Below are 24813 nucleotides of genomic sequence, written 5' to 3'. Positions count from 1 at the left end.
ACAGCATGTATTTGGAGCAAACATACCAGATGTGAATGCAGGGCTTGTGTTGTTGGAGACATTCCTTTTCTACGTGCACATGAGATTGAGATTTTATTGGACAAAGTTTCAGGTTTGCTTTTTATTGCCTTTGCTTACAAGAAGATTAAACGTTTAGAGAAGAAATTGAGAAAACAAAATAGAGGTGGGGAAAGAATCTGATTAAAACAGAAAACTTAGTATGGAAGAAGTAAGAGTTCCTATCCAGTAATTAAAAATATTCAGTCTTAAGCCTTATTCAGCATTCTCTACCCTGGGTCCATTTTCATTTTGAGACTTTCAAGTACTTTTGGTTCACAATGGTGGGAGGTTTAAAATAAAGGACATTGAATGTGGTGAGATCTGCTGTGTAGATCACTTTTCCTGTTATGCCTTCTTTTTCTTCTCATGAATTTCTTACTTTTAATTTCCAGTTCCGTTTGCAGAAAATACATCTCTTCAAAAGTTGTTGCTGAGAGTGTGGGGGAATGGTGGCAACAAGGCAATATTTGTCACGTATAGTTCAGTTTGAAGAGGAACTCCAGGGAACATCATAAGAATCCTAAACATAATATCCTGACATTAAAGAGGTACCGATGGAAGTGAGAGCCTCAGGGAACAAACACAAGGCTGTGGAAGTTCATACGGCAACTCCAAAGAGCAGAAGTATAGCCAAGGTCTGCGGGCTTGATGGAAGGTGATGTGGACCCTGTCTCTAAGCCTCAAGAACTGGAAGAGCAATATGTGATGATCTCATCCCTGTGTTGTAAAACACTGAAAATGATGGAACTGAAATACTGAAAGCCTGGGAAAGTGCTGGGAGAGTACACAGGTGTACAATCTATATGTTCCTAATGGAATAATTCTAGCACAAGTACAAGTACACCTATTGCAAGAAAGATGCCTGAAAAAGACTAGAAGAAAGCATATTTCTTGGCCCGACAAGGTCACCTGCCAGACACAGAGGGGGGAAGAAACACAGGAGCATTCACCCAGGGCTCTAAGTGGGCCTGGTCCTAAAGCAAAAGCAGAGACGAACCCCTATCGGGCTCTCCATTTTTGCCCTCACCCTCTTGGTAAAAAAAATCTTAACTCTGCAGCAGCACCACCTTGATGTAACTTGAAAGATACTCGTTATCGTTCTTTCGGCGTATCATCATTTCAGAACTGCAGCATTCTCAATATTTTATACAATGAATCCATTATTGTTGCTAATTTATCTTATGCAGCTAACAACCATTGACAAAGCCAATAGTCCTGACTTCTTGTAGGTGTAATGTTACTTGCATTATATATCTGAATGCAGTCACAGAAAGAAGCAGCAGAATACCAGGCGGGCAGCACACTATGCTAAGCACTGATTTTTAACTTGCGTGTTTTTAAGCCACTCCCTTAATTATATCAGCCACACCCCTTTGGGAGCCCCTCCAGTCTTTCCATCCCACTTAAAGCCCTGCATTCACCTTTCACATCTCTGCAAGATTATTTCTCTTCGGGCTGTGGATTGATAGATGTGCTCCAAAGGGTAGACAGGAACACTTGTATGTTAAATACTAAGGTTTATTAGATACAGCAGACCGTGCCACCATTGGACAGTAGTGTTATGCTGGTTGAGAAATCAACATGACCTTGCCCTGAAGAAGCAGAGTAGATGCGAATTGATACCAAGTCGGTCTGAGTCATGTCAGTCTTGAAGAATCATAGTAATATGGATCGGAGGATGGAATTAATGGAGAATTCCCTCAGTGCTAAAGTCTCCTAGGATGTAGAGGGAAACGATTTGAGAGGTTGCCTAGGCATATGGCTGTTTGAGTTCCTTGGAATTCCTAAGGAGGTACTTGAAGAGGAAGTTTGCAGATGCTGAAGTCAGTGAAGATGAATTAAAATATTAATATTAAGACACAAAGAAATCAAGTACACAGTATTCCAGTTACCCGCCCTAGCCTGTAAGAAAGACTGAGATGAAGGGACAACAGGACATTTTTTTTTCCAGATGCCTCTAGAGACACAGAGATAAACAGAAGGGAATTTGCACCCCTCAGCTAAGACCTTAAGGCAAGGGAGCACAGGCAAAGACTCAGTGAAGTTTCATGTATCAACTGAAGCAAGAGATATGTATATATTTTGTAGAAAATACTTGTGGCTTACTCTCATCTATAACAGTGGGAAATACACGCAGTAGTCAGCAAAGGAATGAAGTGTCCTGTCAGGAGCCAAGCAGGGCAGTTTGAGACATCAGATGCTCTAGTCGACTCATGGAAAGGACTTAATGGACTTTAAGACACTGGAAACCAGAAGACACGTTGAGATAGTGCCTTTCCTTAAGTTGATTGTACCACGCATAAAGTCCTCCCCACTCCCTCCAAACTTATAATGATTTTGATTCTTCAAGAGTCTGTACACCTCAAGGTCTAGTGTGTATATCACGCCTTGTCATGGAGGAGGTGCAGGAAGGAGGAACCAAGGGAAATCATCAGACTGCGGGCAGCTACACTTGCAACTACCGGTGGTAGTTGTTGAGAGTAATGAAGTTGGTAAAAGGCCAAATAAACCTGTTGAATTTCTTTATTTTGACCATATTTTTACTGCACGATGCAATAGTACTGGCGCTGAGTCCTCTATACGCGTGAAGGTGTTTTAGACGTAACTGACTCTTCCCCATATCTGTTGTTCTTGTAAATGCAAGACTGATATAGGACTGATCAGACACAACCTTGACATGTAACCGCTGATAGCTACTAATTCTACCCCTCATCTGACAGTTCATTGATTCTGAACCTGCCTCCACTATGTTTAGAGGCAAATCTGTCACACGGATGACCCTAACCCAGCCCTACTGACTTTCTGCAGGTGATCCTGGTATGCGGCTGACTTTTGCTCATTCGTTGAAGCCTTCCAGTAATAATGCTGAAATCTGTTAGATCCTGTCAGGTGATGCAGTGCTTCCAAGTTCCCCTTGTCATGGATGACAGTCTTGCCAGTAGCACTCCGCCTCAGGGGCATGAAGCTTTGATTTGTTTTCTATAAATGTGTGCTTCCTAGTTTCTGCATGTGAAGTGGTGTTTGTTAATCTCACCTAGCATGGAGTCTCTATGAATTCAAATAAATACAGATTATATATTAGCATCAGAAGTTAGATAAATGTTACCTGAGAAATTGTACTAGCTACTAAAAGTATATAAAACGTCACATTGTGTTTTTGCTGCTTAATCAATGTAAGATTGTGATTCCTTTTCAAGCACATGAATAAGATATCCAGGCAGAAGAGGGTAGAGTAAGGTCACTGAAAGCTAACCCAAAGTTTCCAGATCTCCTGAATTTCTGCCAGTGCAAAGTGACACCATTGCTGGGAATTAATTTACTACACACTTGGGATCAGTAAAGAGGTCAAACCAGGTTGACCTTGACTTTCTATAACTCCTTGAAACTTTTCTGTAGTGTGCTATAGGAAACAATGTTGCTGTTTATTCTTTTATCCTTTGTTTCCTTTTTTGGGGGGATGTTGTAGCCTTTTAATACATGATTTGTTGTCCTTGAAACCAGACTGTCATTCTGAGATTCGCTGTTCATCCATTGTGTTCTTCATTTTCAGCGCCTGCTAATAAACCAGAGCTGTATGAGGTGAGTGCATCCCTGGAAAGATGACCATCCTACTCCATAAAAGTGAAATCATGCTGTGTGTTATGTCAGTGGTGGACAGCTAAATGGAGTCACTTATTGATTCTTATTGACAAGCCCCAAACTGTTTTGTATCAGGAAAGGGGACTTGTTTATGAGGAGTTGGTCCGTGGTGATGTGACATGTCATTTTATTGTATAAGTTGTGATCTGGGTTTTAGCAACACTGTTTGACCTTTTGTGTACTTTAGAAAGTGGAGTTGTGTTGGTAGCTTGACAGCTAGCACTTTTCATGTTCTGGGGTGAGCCTCGTCTCAGACTTTTCGAGAGTGTCTGCATCAGAGTGGTGAAAGGCAGTAGTCCTTGATGCTGTGTAGTGAATGCCATATACAGATCTGTGCGCAGCGTAGACAGTCGTTAATGTAATCCAGACGTTGGTCCTGATAAATGTACATCTGCAAGCCTCTTCTCTCACACACATTATGCTGTGCTTTCCTGTCATACTCGGAGATGTGGCACAGAGCTACTCAACCCCTATGAACTGCACCCACCCACACTGCCAAACTTATGTGGTTCACCAGGGACTTTCTCTGTGACAAATAGTGCTTTACTCTTGAATCTGCATGGTGCTTCTCCAGGTCCAACCCAGAACTCGCGGCTCTCCACGAGGCATCAGGGGCATAACTCCTGAACTACTTCTCCCATCCAAATTGAGGGCAATGATTGCGCAGTCAAAAGAATATTAATTTAATTTTTAGAGGAAATCTGCTAGGGAAGTTGGTGTCTAGTCATGTGGAGACCAAATTAATGAATCACATAGTATCTTTAATCTCTTCAGTGTTGGAAGGTAGGAGTTTTTTTCTTATAGATAGGTCTTTGTCTTTGCTAGAGAGTGTGTGGAGCCGTTTGAGCTGGGGTATATTTTGGGCCCCTTTGAAAACCTGCTTGAGATGAGCAGAGAAACTGCCTTGGTGCAGTGCTGGATTTTGTGGCTTTCCCTTTGATGCATTTTTGACTGAGGTACAATATCTTGAAAGTGATGTAGGCCGTGAAGTAGAAATATGTTTTACTGTCTCATCTTCTGAAACTGGAGAGCTGCCCATTGTCATGGAAATGTTAAGAGCCTGCACTTCTGATTAAATTGGTTATGAAAACAAGTAATTAATTAAATAAAACCTAATTCTGGAGCTATGATGTTCTTGAGGTCTTCCTTCATACCTATAACATTGCAAAGTTTAGCCATCGGCAGGGCTTCTCTTGCTCCCTGGCATCGCAGAGTATTGATTGATCATCTTAACAATTATTAAAAGGTTAACACATACATCTGTCACTCTGAACATCTGTTGCAACCAGCCCTTTTCCCATCTTTCTAAGAACACATTAGGAACTGAAATGTGGCTTTAAGATTTGAGTAAAACATCATTGTGCCCCATATACTCTTGACTTCTGCTCTGATCCTCCCTTTCGACCGTTTGAGGATGTTCGTTGAGCAAGTATCCGAAGACACTAATGTACAGTGAAGCTAATCAGTGACGAACTAAGAAAAGGTCAGAGATTTCACAGGTGTAGCTTTAGCAGTGATATGATCTTCTTTAAAACTGATAGTGGTGCATATAAGAACGATAATTTTGTAAACAATTAACTCCTTTGCCCACTTAATTTTCAGGAGGTGAAGCTGTACAAGAATGCCCGGGAGCGAGAGAAGTAAGTCCCTGCCAAAGCTTCTTTTTTGTATTTTCCCAATGCATTTTATTTCTGACATGATGGTCAGCAGTAGATTGTTGTTGGCTCAGTGGGCATTAATGCCGGTGAACAACAGCCAAAGAATGTGAAAATGGCTGCAGTGGTTGTTAGAACACTGCTCATGTGTAAAGTTATTATACGGTTTTAATGACTATTGGTTATTAATTCTCTGCCAGAGATCTCTTCATTAACTAGGTTGGCAGCTCGTAAACTGTGGTACGCTGGCTCCCCGGCTGTTTAGAAAATTAAATATGGTAAATTAATAAAGTATATGCATAAAAAAACAAAATGTTAATTTAAAATTCTTAAAAAGCTATTCAAATGTTACGGTATTTGAAATTGCAGCCTTAAACATCAAGTTGGTATCACTAGTTTGCGTCGTGGGAGCAGCACAAGTATAGACATTTGGTGGCTTTAAGTGAAGCACTAGTATAATACAACTAAAAGTATGCACTAGAAGTGAAAACGACAATTATATGCTGCAACCTAACACATCACTTTAACTTCTAGAAATAAAAATAAGTTTTGAAAAGCTCCAAGCATCCCATTAAAATGACATTTTTTTTAATATTTCTTGTTTGTCAGTTAAAGAAGACATTTAATTTTTTGTGTTTTTGTTTGATGTGTTTTTGTTTCTGTACTTTTTGTGTAGTGTTTGCAGTTTAAATTGTAGAAAAATGCTAGTCCTCGGCTTCCAGCGTTGATTTAGTGGGAGTCCACAGGAATCAAAAAGTTTTTAAAAAACACTGAGCTAGACCAAGGTCAGGGAGCTCATCCCAAACTAGGAAAAGGTCAGAGAGTTCATCCTGAATGAGAGAATAGTCAAATAAGTTCACCTTGAGTTCAGGAGAGCTCTAAGAGCTCCTATTGAATTAGTTAAACTCTAGAGGGTCTTCCTAACAAGGCATAAAGTGTCTACGTGCTCTCCTGAACTACAGAAGCTCCAGGCAGTTGTGGAAAATGAGTAAAGATCATAGACGGGGCTTGGAGAAAGGTTAGCGACCGTCTCCTAAACTTGGGAGAAATTCAGGGAATTCTCTGATTATGGAAGAACAGTCGGCATGCTTCTCCTGAATCCATTAGTATGGCCAGAAAGGACTCAGAGAATGGAATGACGCTGTAGGAACCAGAGTTAAGGTCAAAAAGCTCATGCAGAGCTCCACCATGCTCCTACTAAATGATGTATGGCTAGTGAGCTCCTCCAACACTTTCTTATGGTGGGATGTCCGATACTTGGAGACAGTGGGAAAGTGGGAGAGCTGATCCTGGATGTGTTGATGGTGACTGTGTTAGAGTCCCTCTTAAACCTGCTTGTGGAGTGAACGACCCTTCTGGACACTGAGATGGTGAGACATCTGCTACTGCGCCTGGTATTAGTGAAAGAGAACATTCTGTAGCTAGAAGGTATTGGAAGACGTGATGGTGTTGATGGAAGAGTTCCTCCTGTATGTTAAGTCGGTGGGAGAGTTGCTCCTAAAATGGAGGAGTTGGGAGTTCTTCACCCAATGGAGGTGGGAGAGATTTCTTCTTGGTCGTGTGGGTATGTGAGAACATCCCCTTGAACAGTTGGTGTTGGGTGGTCCCACCATAGAATTGGTGGTGTAGAATAGTTACTAGAGGTAGTTTTGAGGATGAGGATAATGGTTGTGTTGTATGTATATAAGTGTTTTTGTATACTGTGATCCCAGCCACAAGGCAGCGAGCTCTGATCAAAGATAAGCATAACGTCAATGAGCGATTAGAGAGGTAGCTGATTTATGGACAGCTAATGTCCCGGTTCTGTCAGGACTCTGGGCGGGGCACCCCTTGAGGTCACAGAATATCTCCCTGTGGATGTAGTGTACCAAAACAGAAGAGCAGATAAAGGCATACACTGGGAACGAACAGCTATAGTAAAGCACAGAAACAGGATAGTGAAGGCAGAGCAACTTTTGTGTGAACAAATAGGGAACGGATCAGTAATGGACAACCACACTGGGGTTACCACTAAGGTTGTTCACAGGAAAGGCTCAGAACTTTCCACAGCAACAGGGAACGTCAATGCCTCTGTGCAGATTACTCTTACAGATAGTCACCCCGCAAGCCCCATAGAAAGGAGGCAGCAGAAGTGATTCTGTCTCTGGACCCTTAGGGCACAAACCAGGATTGTACTTGCATACAGGAGACAAGCACTTGTGGGTCCAGCTGGAGACACAATGGCAATTCCTGGAAAACAGCAATGACACACTGTCACAAATAAAGCACTTGAGACTACATACAACACAAGACAAACGGCGGGCAGGAATTGCCTCCTGGAAACTAGGAGCCAACCCCTGTACAAAGGAAAGCACTTATACACAGACACAAGAACCCAAAAGGAAATTACGGAGGAAGAGCTAGAAAGGAGACAATCAATCAAAAAAATTATTAAGCCCGCTACTCACCCGGAAGGGTCTCAAAGCGCGGTGTGGGGGGCGGGGGCAAAGGGGGAAGCTGAAACTTAAAATATACACAGGGATTCTAGGAAAGTGTAACAAGCAAGAGACTAACTACAAGAGATCTAGAGGCTGCAGGAGTCACAGAGAAAGAGGACAGAAACTAGGGGGCAAGTCTGCGATGCAGAAGAGAGGTTACAGGCACTAAGGAAGAAGCGAAAGAATAAGTAAAGGGAAAATAATTCCAGGAACAGAAGGAACAAACAAGGAAGCAAAGCAGGAACAGGACTGGGAAACAGGGAGCAGGCTCTGGCACTGAAGCAAGCAGGAACAGGACTGGAACACAAGCCAACAAGAGGTCCAGTATCCAAAGGAAACAAACTCCAATGCACGACAGGGAGCTTCGGGAAATGGCACCTTATAAGCAATTCCAGGCAGCAGCAAGTCCAGGGCAGACTCACGTGGCTGGGCTTCACAAGAGTGATCACAGTTGTGTGCAGTTCTAGTCTCTCAAGTCCTGTAGGAGAGAATACAGTACAAAGGAACAGCAGGACTATTCCCACAGGAAGCAATGGACAGCAGATTACAGGTATTACTGACTACCAGGCAGTGTGTATTATGGGACCTGAAGTCCATGGAAGCAAATGTAGTTCTTAAATAGCATACCATATCAACATGGGAAGCAAGCAGGGGGTCAGAAAGTGACTCTGGATGAGTGTTATTGGTGATTCCCAGGGCGCAGATAGTCCGTTTACAGCGCCCCCCAGGGATGGGATGACAGTCGTAACGGTTAATGCATTGTGATGTAGTGTTATTTAAAGAGGTGAGTCTTCAACTCTTTCCTTATTGGAGCAGTGTTTTGGTGGTCTAGATCCATTATCTGGTTGTTTCAGATCCTGGATGCATAGATGGAAAAGTCCTGCTGCCTTTGTGCCGGTGGTGCTGCTGGTGGTAGAACTTCTAGACCTGTTAGTGGTAGCTGTGAAAGACAGTAAGGAAAAAGCCGCTCAAGGCCTTAAGCGAGGACTCAAAGAATCAGTACTCACAAATAAAAAAAAAGATTTATATATTTTGGCAAAAACTAAGAGGTTATACACATATGACTGGTGATCTGTAGCTGTCTAGCACGACTGTAATGACTTATGTTTTGTGACCTGACTAGCATGTTCTCTCCGTTAGATACGATAACATGGCTGAGCTGTTTGCTGTGGTGAAGACACTGCAGGCACTGGAGAAGGCCTATATCAAGGATTGCGTGTCTCCGAGCGAGTAAGTCCAAAAATGGTTTCATAGCATGTCTTTAGTATGGATCTGTCCTGTAAAGAAGCCACTTCACCCACACTAATCCTAGCCCGAAATTGTAACCTTAGCCTATCCGTACTCTGATTGCTAATCCTACTGCTTATCATTTTTACCACCAACCCCATTAAAACTTGAAGTGAAACCAGGGTTGCACCCTGATTATTACACATGTTCTACTATCCTTATCCCAGGTACACCGCAGCATGTTCCAGGTTGCTGGTCCAATACAAAGCTGCCTTTAAACAGGTGCAGGGCGCTGAGGTGGGATCCATAGATGAATTCTGCAGGAAGTACCGGGTGAGCAGGGCTGTGTGCATCTTTGTACTGTTAATAAACTGTAAAATGAAAATGACAGATGATTATGATTTCCTCTAACTATTGCAGGGTTTTGTCTGTGCTTCTCGCCTGACTGGCCTATTTCGTACTCTGCTAGCTTTGTCTGTTTCATCTCTTTTTAGTCTCTAGCTAGCACTCCATATGTTATTTGATCCCATTTGTTCCTTTTCCTGTATGTGCCTGTATCATCTTTTCTTTTCTTCCCATTTTAATCACTTTTTTCAAGTGCATTGCCAGGCCTTCTCACTATCATTAGCCCCATCATATTACTTCTCCCATGTTCCTGTTTCATTCACACTTTCTATGTCTGGACCATGGAATGCTGTCTCTGCTACTCCTAATTAGCTGTGGGTATGACAGGGCATTCTTTATCTGCCTGGTGCTGTTTCCCACAAGTAGGATGTTTGATTCAGACTATTAATCAAACAAGGAAATATCCCTTGCAATGAATGTGGCATACGATTTTGACTGTGCTTTACAGGAGTGCTGGTCAAGAAGATAAGAAGGTGTGTGTTTTTATTGAGGAAGATGATTTTATTAATGTTCTACAGCAAACTTTACATTGTATTTCCGGAAAACGTTCACACTTTATTATGATAATATATGGTATTGTAAGATCTCTCACGCATTCATTTTGCAACTTTAATGGCTGTGCTGGATGTTTGGGTTGTCCTTTTTCCATGGGTTTCTGGCCCTGTGGAAATGGTAGTTCGGCAGTGCATGAGTTAACTGTACTCTTCATTCCCTGCAGCTGGACTGTCCTCTTGCCATGGAGAGAATTAAAGAGGACCGTCCTATCACCATTAAAGATGATAAGGGTAACCTGAACCGGTGCATCGCTGATATTGTTTCAGTAAGTAATACCAACAGACTCATCAAAGCTTGATTAAAGTTACCAGGTCCTTTCATTCTTAATATATGAATCGCTCTTTAGTTTTCTCCCCGGCTAGGATTTCAGTCTGTTTTCCCCCAAGGGATCAACTCAAGTTGATCTGTTTAAGATCTCTTCCCTCCTTGCATTCACTTTTTTCAAGGCTACTGTGTTTTGTATATTGTTCTCCATTTCTTTACTTTTCCTCCTGATTGCTATGTTTTGAAATCTCATTCTCCTGCTCCTCATTTTGCTAACTTGGTTGTTGCGTTTGATATCCCATTCCTCAGTTTCCTCCCCTGGTTGCTGTGTTTGCTATCTCAGTCTGGCTTTCCTCAGTTGTCCTCTGCAGTTGATGTGTGTCCTACTCAGCCCCCATCATTTCTGTGTTCACTCTTTGATATCTCCTTTCTTCTCCTCTGCTGCTTCATGTCTTTGATATTGAATTCTCTCTTTCCTTGGTTTCGTCCAGTGATTGCTATGTTTGCTATTCCATTCTCTCTTTTCTCAGATTCCTCTGCCGGTTTCAGTGTTTTCTATCTCTTTCTCCTTCTCTGGTTAATTTGTGTCACACTCGCCTCTGTTTCCTCGTGTTATCGCTGTGCTCAGTATTTGAGGCTCATTCCTTCTTTACTCATTTTCGTCACTTAGGAGCTATGTTATATAAAGCATTGCCTCTTTCCTCAATCCTTTCTTCTCAGTCCAGCTGCTGTGTTTGGTATCTCATCACTTTCTTTATTTCCCTCTCCTGGTTGTTGTATGTAATAGGAGATCCTCTTTTTTTTCTCCATTTCCTACAGTGATTTCTGTAACCTCTGTTAGGTATCTTATTCCTTTTTTCCTCCCCTGTTTGCTGTGTGTCACACGTTGCTCCCACTTTCTTCTCTCTTTTATGTGTAATACCTAGTTCCTTCGCTCATCCCCTGGTTGCTGCATGACATTTAATTCCAGTTGTCCCCCACTAGTTTCTGTGTTTAATATCCTATTTCTTCTCTCTGCCCCTAGTTCCTGTGTCTGGAGGTGGCTAAAGAAAGAGGGAATTGGAGAGTGGTGTCTGTCTTTGTCTCATTTTCCTTTTCCACAGTCCTCTCCACCATGTGTTATGACCTCTTTTCGTGGTCTTATTCCCTCTTTCCTGCTGATTTCTGCATATCCTGTCTTGTTCCCTCTTTCATCTTTTCGCTCACGTGATTGCCATGCTATTTGATAGCCAGTTTCCCCTTTCCTCAATGTATTTCCTTTGTTCTTTGCTCAGTTGCTGTGTTGACTAGCTCATTTCTTCTTTGATCATCTCTTACTTGTTGCATTTAATCTCTCTCTCCCTCGGTCTAGTGTGCCTTCCCTGGTGTTCTTTGCCTGCTTTATCATTCCGGCTTTCCTCATATTCCATCCTTTGTGATTGGTATCCTATTCCATCGCCCCTTTATTCCCTCACAGGTTGTGATGCTTTCTTTTTATAGCTCATTCTCTCTTTCCTTTGTTCGTATTTGTTTGGAGTTTGTAAAGTGCACAAACACCCATGGGTTAATGACACCAAATAGAAATTGTACGCTGTTGCGCTTAGAGACGTTGTAAGAATGTAATCTGCAAGTAGCATAGTTTCATTGCTGTCCTAATTGTTAGAATATTTCAAAATTATCCATTAGAGAGCATTAGAGAGCATTCCACAAGCTAGGGGTCAGCAGTGAGAATGCCCCACCTACCATGCACTGTTTCATGACCTGGGACTAGTCAACTAAAAATGATAAATATGGTACCACCCGTGCTCTACTAGACCTCACCTAGACACTTCCCTGTTTGTATCCTGTTTTAGTTGTACCCTTCCCTTGTCCCCATCCCCTTCTTCTCACCTCACTGGTAGTGAATCTCATCTAACCTCTGTTATTTTTCAGCTCTTCATCACAGTCATGGACAAGCTGCGCCTTGAAATCAGAGCCATGGATGAGGTAGGAGCAGATCCTCAAATGGTCTGAGAATATCTCGGGCCTTTTTTCTCTCTCTGTGTCTCTCTGTCTGTCTGTCTGTCTGTCTCTCTCTTTCTCTCTCTCCCTGTTTCTCTCTCTCTTTAACACACATTCTGTCTCACACACACGGTTTGCACCCTGATCTTGTTTACCAAGCTGTATGCCAGGAAGGAGATATGTTTTGAGCTTTAGTGAACTATAGCAGGTGTCCCCTTCAAAGTCTCCGTTTTCCCTTTCATTTCTATTGGTTATGGGTAGATATGTATGGGCTAGGTATAAAATCTATGATTTGTTTAAAAATGCTCCTATGTGTATTTATTTCCAGTGTCTCCTTTGTGTATGCTAAAGGTATGTGCCAAGTAACTTTCCCGTACTATGCTGCCTCTACATATAAAATAGCTCTCACTAGAAGTGAGAACCTGCAGGGAGCTTAGGTGTTCAGACGTGTCTCCTTCCTTGATTATTCATTGTGTGTGAGACAAAAGTTGGATTTTCGTATCTCACAAGAGTAGAACCTTTCAAGCAGGTGGTTAGATCCCATTTCTAGGGCATTGTTCAATTATGGTTAGAAGGAGCTCGCTTACCCATAACATGGCATTCGATCTGGAAGGCCCCAAAGTTCTCAAGTGTTGTTATGTTGTATATTTAGCCATTTTATTCTCATCCACTCACTTATTGGTGAAGTGTACCTTTCAGCTGGCTGCAGTCGGCCCAATGAGGAGCTGCCTGATGAATATATTTTCTGCATAATTGGGTCATGATGAGAGTTTGAATGATGTGCCTTATATCTCATGAACATCCTTTCAGGCTTTCTGCATGGAGGTGGTAGTCTCGGTCCTCAACAAGTCTTCCCACCCATACACTGATCTATTTAAGGGGTGTGAAAGGTTTTTATCATGTATGTTTTGTGTGGTTCCTGATTATATAGTTTCCAGAGTTTTCTGCATTCCTTCTGCTGAAGGCAAAACATACAATAGCATACCTAGTGCTGTGTTTCTTTGCAAGTTATTTCTTACTCCAGAAAAAAAGATACGTCAAATTGTACGTGTGCCAAAAAAATTTAAAAACTGGGGAAATTTAATACTGAAGTACTTAGAAAGTCCCAATTTTTATGCAAAAGCCTGAGTCGCATAGAACTTCATGACCTTAATATATGTTTTGTGAGAAATATGCAAGCTTCTTGAGACAAAATATCTACAACATCACACTGTACAATATATTGACTGGTCAAAATGCTTCTGTTCAAAAGGTGGTCCTGTGTGCCATGATTTCTCATTCCACACAACGAGGGATAAACTCACAGTAAAGCTATTCATGTTTCCTGAACATTGATGTTCCAAATTGTGCAGGTCAAGAGACAAAGTGTAGGCCTTTTAGTGTACAAAACTTCACCTTCCTTGTGATTTGAAAACTAGTTGAAGGTGTTATTGATGCACTTCTGCGTGTTCCTAGATCCAACCAGACCTGCGGGAGCTGATGGAGACCATGAATCGAATGAGCCACCTCCCTCCAGACTTTGAAGGCAGAGAGAAAGTCAACCTCTGGTAAGCGAACAAGAAGCCTCAGAGACTTTAAACGCACTCTTTTCTCTCTCAACAAATGTTGGTCTTACACACTTGCAGAGGTTAGGCTCACTTATGCAATGCAGGCACTGTCTGTTCTAAGAGTGGGTGAACTGACGTACACCCTTTACATAATTTAGGAAACATAGTAGGCGCGTCCAGTGAAAACATCTAATGTCCAACTTCCTCGATTTGACTTTTTTCTGAATGACGTAGTGTGCAACTTGGTGGCGGTCACCAGTGCAAGGCCATCCCAGCTGGTTTCACAGGCTGCACTTTGCTTCACTTAACCCTTTCCGCTGTGTTTCTTTATATTTGTTATTGTACCTAAGGGGATGACACTGCAGGTCCTCTTCTCTCAGGTGTATCAATATGACAAACATTTTTAGGGGTGTGGCCAGGTAACTCAAACTACCCATGTTTTCCAGAACACCAACCTTCTGAAGATTTATGATTCTGAAGGCTTAAGGCTTTCCCAGTTATGTTAGACTTTTATTGGCGTGCTCACCCTAAGACACCCAGTCACAAGTTTACAGCATGTTCGGTCATTGTATCCTGTTGAAGAGAATGCTCTTTATGGCACTGTGATGGAAATGTGATTAAAACCAGACTAAATGCTTATTACCTCTGCACCTCAAAGCCATCATCGGAATGATTTATAACAATTGAGATACTCTTTCTGCATTCAGCTGTGTAACTGTGCAAAGACTTTTAAGTCACAGTCAGGCTAGGGTTTTCATTATAGTGAGACACACTGGACTCTTCTACACGAGAAATCACTCTTTAAACGTATTAACCCATTTTGAAACAACATGCATCTAAATAAAAAAACACAATATAAATGTGTACAGTCAGCCAATATGTAATCTCAACAACACTACTCCTTTAAAGTGCTGTGTTCAGGGTACTGGCTTCTAATAGCTATAACTGCGAACCAGTATTCTCCTACCCGAAACAGTCTGCCTTCATTCAGTAGCTTTGTGCAGATTCAGTCTAAACATAACTTATCTGCCTCTGTCTGTGTGGCTTCAAAGTGCCATTTTTCCCAGATAGAAAGCTGCTTTTCTTTTGCTTGAGATTCATCTTTTCATGGGCTTTCCAACATATTTATCCGCGGCGGTACCTGTAATATAGAAAATTAACTTTGTACCCTCAACTGGCTGCACTGTGACTCAGCAGACTGAGCCGTGTCACAAAAGGAGGTAACATGGGTGCCTGCGGACAAGACTCTGTGCACAGTTGAAAAGGTGAGGTAAAGCGGGGGCTATGGACAGCGCACTGAAATGGGTTAAGAAGATTAAGAACCAACCGCAGCATGCTTTATGAACAAATCGCTGAGCGGATGCAAAAACAGGGCGGTAGACAGATGCATGCGGACGGTTCAAAAAGTGAAAGTGCATAGGTCTCTGAAATACCACTACACATAAGTCAGCACTGCCGTTTAAAGAGAAACCTTTAGAAAGGCACAGTGGCAAAGGCATTGATTAATAACTGAAGTACATTTCAGCATACACCAAGCCTGTCTAGTAATCCACAAGTTGATGCAGTGCTTTTCATGTTGGACAAATAATACCTCTTTGGAATGGAAAGGTGGTGGCTGCTCATGTCAGTGGCTGGCAGAAGCAGCCAGGACACAGCCCTTTTTCCAGGGATTGAGCGTTAATGGTTGTGGTGTGATCCTTGACTTCACTCATAGCCGCGTAGTGCCACACAGCTATGTGTTCTTCATTTGTTCTAATGTTTATATCTTTCCTATAACCCTCATAAGAAAGGAACATATAGGTGTACACCTGTGGCGGATAGTAGATCTAAACTAGGGTTCTTCGATCTTTGTTCCACTAAATGAGAAAGCTCCCAATGTTATTTTCCAAGGACATGATCTACCAGCTAGACTTTGGAATTAGTCATCAATGCGTGTTATGATGCGCCCTTCCAGACCTACAAAGAAAGAAAAGATTTGTGTCTGTCGGAGAATTCCAAGAAGCCATTCAGAATCTTCTATTGCTTTCATTGCTCCTGAGGAGGTGTTTTTAATGACATTGTAAATAAATCATTTGTTGCAATATGCACCATTTGGGGTTGTTGGGGATAGTAGAAACATTTCGGACAGGAAACTAATTTTGAAAAACTCGCTCTGGCTCATACTAGGGCAAAGAGGCAATTTTTTTACATTGATGTGAATTCCCTGTATATTAACAGTGCTGAATGTCTTAGTATTAATAATTCTTGGTACATCCAGAAGGGAAGTTTGGCTCTAGAGTCAAGTAAGCGGCTGTGATCCTAAAGTTTGGAAACACTCTGTGTGTGGGAAACCTTTTGATGTACGAGACTTACCCTGTGGAGCAGTATACTCCGGTGATAGCTTATTACAGGGGAGCATCTTCTGAGTTTCACTATTAGCCAAAACATGGCTCTGCCCTATGGTTTTGGGGGTTGAGGAAAAGGGAGGAGTCTGTATAAATTGGTAAGCTTTCATTTACTTCTGCGGGAGATATGCAGTTTGAGCTTATGGGTTCGTGCTGAATGTAGCCCTAAATGAAAGGCGACATGGCAGTAGCTGGTTGCCACAGTATATCTGCCACTTTATCACCTTTTGGGATTCAGTCCCCTAACCGTAGGGCTGCACACCGGTCTCTTCACTGGAGGCCTTAGTCCATTAAATTTTCTTTATACAGTGCAGAGTTTTAAAGTTGCATTTTGCATGAGCTTTCCGCCATGGGGTTACTTTTTTCATTAAATAGTAATAAACCACACGAGCCTCCAAGTACTTGCTTCCCTATGGCTGCATATATCATTCTGCTGTGGAGTACAGAAGGGATGTTACTTGCTACAGTCCCACTCATTTGGAACAGTTCTTGTTTCTGTTTGTTCTTATTGCCTCTGGTGGCATCTGTTCTACATCCTGCCTTCATCTGGTCTCATTGTTCTGTCTCTCTCATTCATCCCCCAGGCTGCAGAAGCTGAGTGGCATGTCTGCCTCGGATGAGCTGGACGACTCTCAAGTCCGACAAATGCTCTTCGATCTGGAAGCCGCTTACAATGCCTTCAACCGCTTCTTGCACTCATGATCGTACTCTGGCTGCACCTTGGACGCCCTAGACCTTCAAACCTCTACGGCTCAATGCAGACATCTCCTGTCTTCACTGTCTGTGAACACATGCAATGTCTGTCCCTCATGCCGCCAGGTCACCACTTCTGGCAGGGACTGCTCCATCCTCCTGTGGCAGCCCCTCATCTCCTCATCTGTCCTCCTCCTCCACCACCTTCATTCGCCTGTGGCAACTAATGTAGAAAATAGGATTTCAGTGATGGTCTTAAGGTGGTAATGGTAACCTGGAAAATATTTAGTTTCAGGACCAACAAATCCACTTGTGAAGTCAATATAAGTCGTTCTGCCCTTACTGGACTTTAGCATACTCTAGTTGTTTTTAACTCTAATAGCTTCATCTTAAAGTTACCCTTCTGTTTTGAGTATGCCAACTTTGTGTTTATTATTTGTTGGTAAAGGGCAAAGCTAAATTTTGTATGTTTTTGCATGAAACCCTTCTTCAATATCATGCCTGCCCTATCGTAGGACGAGGCACAACTCTATTAGTCTCCACAAGGAGCAAAAGTACATACTTCATTCACAACCTGCATCTGCTAAATTCATTTTGACTGTGTTATCCTACATTCTACTTTTATGAACCTGATGGAAAGAGTTGGCTGATGAGTTGCCCCATTTTACATGACCCTTGGAGGCCGTGACTACAAATTGACTCTTCATCCTCTTTTGACAATAGATACAGCACTACAACACCTAATGGTTAAACATTATTGAATCGATTTTAGCAAGCGGTCTGCATTAATAGTCTTCAGGGTGGGACACCACAACATAGCTGACCTCTCTAGATCCTCTGCAGGACTGCCGTGTCCTCTGATGTTGACTTGGACTCAGCTACACTGTCCCTAAAGATTCTACTTTGTCCTTGGATGATACCCGAATTTTGGAGAGAAGTATCCTACAGGTTGTGAGCTACACCTCTTTGAACTTGTGGTGTGTGGTTTTTTTTTTTTTTAATCCTGTAGACATAAAATGTATATGGAGATGTTATTCACATATAGGATCTTGAGATTTATGTGAGTAAAACCCTATTCAGTGTGTTTCCCGCCTGTGTTTTTTAGATGGGCTTAGCAGAAAGAATTGTTAACGTTACTTAATTTACCACACTTATTCCGTCATGTAAAAGTATATGTCTGAATTTACTCTTTCGTTTTCCTTGAAAACTCTTCTCTACTGTGCCACTTTAGGCAGATGCCAGAGTCCGTTATCTCCACCGCTGTCCGTGAAGCAGGCATCCAGGTTGCTGAGAATTGTTCTGCCACTGTAGACCTCTTGATGTGACTTCGTTCCCTTGATTTTCCCATAGTGAAAGCTGCAGCAATTGTAAAAGCTGCAGTCTCTGTCCTTTGATAAAACAGTCACAGCCTTTTTTTGATCACTTGCTCTTCCATCTGCTCTTAGAACAAATAAAACTGTATTCTGCGAGGCTCTGATTAAAGAAAATCCCCAAAGAACAGCAAGAATATTTCTTTACAAATGTGGTAAGTAACATTAAATGGAGGGATGGCGCACGCAAACTATTGGGCTCACTGGTGGCAAGCTTCAACCTTCTGAGCAATCTAGTGCAGTAACTCTCATTTGATTGGGGAGGGGGGCACCCAAAGTATGGTCGTGGGATTAATAAGAGCCAAAAACACGTTGGGAGTGTAGGCAAAAGGAGAAGTTAGTGTAAATCCAGGTTCGAACCCCAGAGCTTTGTATAAATAAAACAAAAAAATTCTCCTTGTAACTACAAAAAGAAAGTGTCAACGTAAATGCACATAGACACAGGGTATTTGCAGAACCTGCCTGAATACTTGCATGTATTGTAATTTCTGGGCACATTTTGTTGTTGATGATCATGCCCCATATTACTCTAAACTGTAGGACCCTGGTGGGCTTTCCCATTCTCCTGCAGTGACAGTGGAGGCAGGTTGGCACTTAGGATTCAGGTACTCCCTGATGTCTTGAGTGCATGGAAGCACTTCATCCTCACAGCGAGGGCTTTTGGCACTGCGAAAAGACAAACTACCATGTACCATTCAAGTCAGTATGGACTGGGGATAAGACATTTCCTCTTGCCCCCAGCCTGTGCCATTGATGTGAAAAAGGAGATGCTTTCTGTCCACAGTCAGACTTAAGTCTCTTCATTCGCAGTGATACTGGTTTTTAAAAATGTTGTTCACCATAGTTGTCATTCCAAGAAAATAACTAACAAGTAAATGTATGTCACAGGAAAATGTAATTGTATTGGGTTAGGTCTGCAAGGGAGAAGGCAGGTGATGGAGAACATCATGAAATGCATCATTGGCCGGTTAACTATATGCAACCAGTCATGTATGTATCCAGCAAAGTGCAAGGGGTTACAGCACTAAGGGGCATGATGGGAAGGGAAAATATGTTGTGACTGTGCAGCAGTAAGTAATGCAAGGTTGCACTCTCCACCTTCTACTCTAGAAGGGTCCAGTTTGAGCAGTTATCTGTATTCCTACTTGATAGCAGTGAATTGCACCCCAGCACTAGCACAGCTAGTTGAAGAACTTTCCAGAGTTCAGGACTCCTGCTTACAGCGACCGACTGTAGCGGTTATTGAAAGAACACTCCAGCTGTTGAGGGAAAGGAAAAAAAGTACCAGGTTAAAACTGATGAAGAGGAAAAGAAAACTCACTGGACAAATATCCGTGTTGGAAAACCACTGAAAGAAAAAGGGAAGAGAAATCGATTGTAATGAAAGGGCATGGAAGAGCAAGAGACTTTAACAACGTGGAGTCGTGTGCACAGTAGCATGGGTAGTGAACAGGCACCAAGGCTTCACGACTCCACAGTGACAAAATAGGTATAAGTTAGTGAAAGTCAGATTTTATTTGGTCTTGCGCAGTCTGGAATAAAGAAGTTCATTTGGCTTCTGTCTTTGTGTTGATGCTCATGCCCTCCTGGAACTTGCAAACCAGCTACGAATTGTAGCCTGGGACTCCTAACCAGCACAGGCTAGCCCGAAGAGAATCTCACTTGAACACTTGCAGACTATGTTGAAAAACACCAGGTCCAGGATATTAATTCCTATAGCTTCATCTCTCCACACCACCAATCGCCTTCACGTCATTATGTGATGGGATGTCAGTACCCACCTCCTTTCAGTGCCATGGGCTCTGACTGCGTGGGTGTGTGTGTGTGTGTGTTTGTGTGTTTGTGTGTGTGTGTGTGTGTGTGTGCGTGCAGATGGATAGATGGATTCATGTATCTTGAGGCTGCTGCACTTGGAGCTGCTCTCCTTGTCACATGGTGAGCTGTAAAAAGACACTGATGACCTTGTGGGGCACTGATAACTGCACAGTGGGCAACAAAGCACTTGGAATTACTGTGATGAGACAGCACCAGCACCTGGTACCACTGAGAATCATGACACTGCGACTGTGTTGATGGCTTTTGTGCATTTACATGTCCTGCTCCACTGGTTCTGAAAGCCTGCTGTAAACATGTCGTTCCAATGTCTTTTATCGAAAACTGTGTCTCTGACAGCCAAAATGAGGTATAACATGCAGTAGTACTGAAAATAAAAGGATGACTTGCACATTCAAAGAAGTGAGGCAGCCCAGTATGAGGAATAACATCTGGTATTAGTGACATGCAGATTCCAATTCTAAGATCACATACAGAACTGTGACTCCAACAAGTGTGTTAATCAGTTGACCAGTCATCAGAACACTCTTTGTTTACAGCGCCTAGGGCTGATATAGCAGGAATAAGTATGAGAAAAAACCAGCCATAGGTTAAGGAACTGCAAGTACTTGTTTGCAATATTATTTTCTCCATAGTGCAGCATAGTGCAGATAATGGAAGACCCAGCTTTCACTGAGGGAGCATTGTACCTTGAGCACCATAGCCAAAGCCTCATAGGAGCACGAAGCTTTGGCACTGTATGTGATCGGATCATCACGCCAGGCAGCACACAGAAGTGGAGTGCGTGACCAGAAGGGACCCTTGGCACCTGTGCCACTTATATATCAGATTCACTCCCTCAGCCCTGCACATCTCTCACACTGTTCTAGGCATACTCAGCCGTCCTGGTCTATGCTGACTTCATCTAACATATTTCATCACCGGTAGTGGGACCTGACTGGCACTGCCAGTCAATGACCTGACTAAGAATACATTTGGGGGTTTCTACCCCATACACCACTTCTTAGAGCTACTCCCCTGTGTTCAAGTGCTAAAGAAATGTATGTGGGGGCATATTCATAACTGGAGTTGCTTCGCTCTTCCACAATGCAATGTGGTGCATGGACGACACAAGCCCAAAATGCGATTTATGAAGCCACGCAAGGCCGCTTTGCATGGCCCTGAGTGGCTTCATACATCTGGAGTAATGCAAAGCAGTGCAAACCGCTGTGTTGTGTTACTCTGCCCCAGGGAGCCATTCCATGGGTGTTGAGTAGGTGTTCCCATGCAACATCCATGGATTTTGACAGATTCCCAGATTTACCAAGTGGTAGATCTGGGAATGTGTCAAAATGCTACGCCTTCCCAGGTGAGGCCTAACAAGGAGAAATACCTTTATTTCTCCTTGTTACTTCCTCTTTCTATGTGCGCTGCATTCTGCATCACACATAGAAAGAGGGAAATTGCTAAGGGGATTTTCTGTGCAGGAAGGTGCCCCTTCATGCACAAAAACAATCCTGCTTACAACGGAGGCACTCTTGCTCCATGGTGCAAGGCTGCCTGCATTGGTGCTGGACATCCAAAACAACACCAGCGGAAGGACAAAGGCAGGATTGTGCTGTATTCTTTTGAATATGGTGCCTTCTTCTCCTTACTTAGCACGCAGCGCACCGTAGCAAGGTGACTTACTGCGCTACGCTGGGCCACTTTGTTATAAATATTCCCCTTGTGTCAAGGTTTGTGCCAACAATAATGTAAGCTCCAGAAAACCAGAGGTAAAAGGCTCTGATGTTTACAGGTTAAACTAAGTGACCCCTCATTGCCTTGGGACTCCTAAAAGGTTCCCACACCTTGATTTGCAATACATAAGACAAGGGGGCATCCATCTCTTGGTGGAAGGGAAGAGTATAAGCTGATTCTGCTCTCTATGGCTGGGTTAGGATTGAGACAAATAAAACACAGGATCAGCTATGGCTTTGAAGAAACTTTGCCATTTTGTGTAGGGAAGGTGAAGCTAACACCTTGTGCCCTTTGTCATCATGGCCATATACAGTGTTATTGATGCCCAGTTTCATCGCTCTGTGTAAATGACACTGTCCACAACCTACAAACAAACCAGCATTTCCTGTTTGGGTCTCACACCTGCTCCTCTATCTCATGTCCAAAACCTTTCCTAATCTCTGTCTTTTTTTGATTTTTGATTTTATTTTTACATGACAGGACCATTCAACGGTGGACATTTCTTTTCCATTTGACACACAACTACAGTACTTTCTCTTTTGACATTATAGCAGTGTGGTTTACAACACAGAAATATGCATCCTAGAAGTTACTGTTCGAGAGTCAGTGAAAAAGGGTTTTATTTTTCTATATATCGACTAGGTTGCGAAGGCACAGAGTGGGTGGGTTAGTTGGTCTGATGCATAGTGCATGAACCTAATTTAGTGTTAAGATAATGGCAGTGGCAGAAATGGTACTGGTGAGCAATAACATGAGAGGAGGCCTTAGGTGTATAAACGTGTGATACAAATACTATACCAATCTTGAGTACTGTTCTTAGGAGTATGTCAGGTGCAGATAATCTCAGTATTTTATGCAGAGATCCCAGATTTGACCAAATATAGTTGCCTGGGCTTGTAATGTGCGTATAATGCATTCATGTGACGCGAAACCTTGCAGGAAAGTTGTAATGGGCCCGGCGAAGAGGTAGCCTTTATGGCGGCAGTGTCCCCATCGGAAGTTTGGCAGATGGGTCATCCCATCCGCCGACCTTCGAAATCAGGCCCTCAATGTTTGATTCTGATGGATATCATGTTCAATATGTGGCTGAAATTTTGAGTGGGAACTTCCACAGCCGGTCATCTTTCCATGGTGCTTCAGTCATTTATGTTACTTGCACCCTGCTCCATAATATGAGTTGTATTGATGCCCATTTCCTGAAGTCCTTATGTGTTTTGGCGCTAAGCGGCTTCAAATTGTCTGGTATCCTATTGCCCAGGCTTCTGTTGACCAGCACTCTAAGACTTTTTTTTCCACTGACCACAAAACCATGTTATTCTTCAATGTGTCTCAGGAAGTTCTTGGATATGGCTATGAGTTCACATTTATTCCAGTTGATCCTACAACCAGAGTATAGCAAGAACTGCATTAGAGAGGTAAGACTGGTATCTATATCCCGAAAGGACTCCAAGATAAATCTCACATTTTACCCATGCATCGGGTTGTCTTGTCGCTGTTTTACCTTGAGATAAAAACCTGGTCTTATGCCTACACTTTTGAGTGTCCTCAATAGGAAATCCCATTAAATAAGGTGAGCTGCTTTACAGCGTCTTGTAATAATACTACTGTGTCATCTGGGTCGTCTTCAACCCCCCACAATATGTCTGATGAAAGTCATAAATGGTTCCTGGGCGACATACGGGGACTTAGCTAATATTTTTAAATTGGTGTTAATCAGTGACATCAGTTAAAGTATCAATGAATCTCTACCTGGATTTGTTAACAGTGTCCTTGTACTACTGCCTTCTCATCTCAAGTAGTGCATCTCTTCTGCTTCTTCAGAAACATCATAAAGTACAGATAATATTTGAGATTGATTAATTTTATAAAACTCCATGAAAGACAACCATCACAAATATAAGGTTACTGGTTTACTTATACATGGCCATTTGACTTTCTCTCAGCCTATGTTGTGCTGCGAGACGTTCACCTGCTTTTTAACCTTATTTAAAGTGTCCCCACTATGAACAGGTTATGTATATTCCGCTTTAATGGTGAATGGTGTGTTTAAGTCAATTTTTGTGTGTTTTAAAACCCTTCCTAAATCTGGAGGTGGGTGTGTACTGTAGTCAGCAGTTCAATTTCTGATTTTGCATTCTAGGGTGATCTGCTGTTGTCAAAATGGGTGTATTTGTGTGGTAGCGTTCTTTATCATGTTTTCCATCATGGAGCTTTTCCCGCAGCGCACAGTGATTGTGGATATATTAAAAAAGTATTGTTTGTCAAGATAAGTGCTTAAATAATCCCTTATTTTTGCCTATTCTTCTAGGAGCTTGCATTTCTCTGTATTCATCAACCAACGATTAGTTGCTGGGAAAAGAGGCCCAAGTTCAAGTGTTATTGGAAGAGGGCAATTGTCAGAGATCCCACCTTCCAGTAGTGATCAGTCGGTCAGTGACTGCAGAGTGGACCTAGATATGAAGAAATAATAAATTCTAGAGCCCGTGCTGTGCACACAGGGCATAAACAGGGACGATTCTGTCTATCATTCTAGATACATCTTCTAATACATCTGCAAAGACAAATGGAGATGTTGTGTGAGAAGCATTTTCATTAGTTTGTTTTAACCCCTTCTGTGCCGTGGACGTAATGGTTACGTCCAACAGCACAGTGCTCATGTGCCGAGGATGTGACCATTACGTCCACGGCACTGAGCTCAGAGGGAGCGCTAGCGCTTTCTCTGTGGGCTTCCCTCCCAAGGCAGGGATGGAAGGGGAAGCCCTTCCCTTTCCCCTTCCAGCCCCAACCCCCCCACCCCCCTCCGACCCCGCCAGTGACGTCTGATGACGTCAGCGCACATTCACGCTGACCTGATCAGAGGCATCTTCCCCAACTCGCACTGGAAGCTCAGCATTTCTCTTCCGATCATGTGATGGGTGCCTGAGAGGCTTCAATGGGAAGGAAAGGAATTTCCTTCCCTTTGAAGTCTCTCAGAGCATTTCAGAAGCCTAAAACAATCTGGCTTC

General features: G+C 42.6%; 1 protein-coding gene across 1 annotated transcript in view; it reads left to right on the top strand.

Annotated features, from left to right (window-relative positions):
- Positions 1–17970, top strand: part of VPS28 (VPS28 subunit of ESCRT-I) — a 34604-nt gene extending 16634 nt beyond the window's left edge. Inside the window, exons 3-10 of the mRNA XM_069220939.1 lie at positions 3611–3639; positions 5302–5339; positions 8972–9061; positions 9286–9391; positions 10182–10283; positions 12194–12247; positions 13718–13809; positions 16778–17970. Of these exons, the coding sequence (XP_069077040.1) occupies positions 3611–3639; positions 5302–5339; positions 8972–9061; positions 9286–9391; positions 10182–10283; positions 12194–12247; positions 13718–13809; positions 16778–16895 (629 nt within the window). The 3' untranslated portion in view covers positions 16896–17970. The remainder of the gene's footprint in view (positions 1–3610; positions 3640–5301; positions 5340–8971; positions 9062–9285; positions 9392–10181; positions 10284–12193; positions 12248–13717; positions 13810–16777) is intronic.
- The last annotated feature ends 6843 nt before the right edge of the window (positions 17971–24813 follow it).

This window comes from Pleurodeles waltl, chromosome 2_2 (assembly GCF_031143425.1).
Source record: "Pleurodeles waltl isolate 20211129_DDA chromosome 2_2, aPleWal1.hap1.20221129, whole genome shotgun sequence".
Classification (NCBI taxonomy): domain Eukaryota; kingdom Metazoa; phylum Chordata; class Amphibia; order Caudata; family Salamandridae; genus Pleurodeles; species Pleurodeles waltl.
The sequence above is the reverse complement of the archived record's forward strand: the minus strand, read 5'-3'. Positions and strand labels throughout refer to the sequence as shown.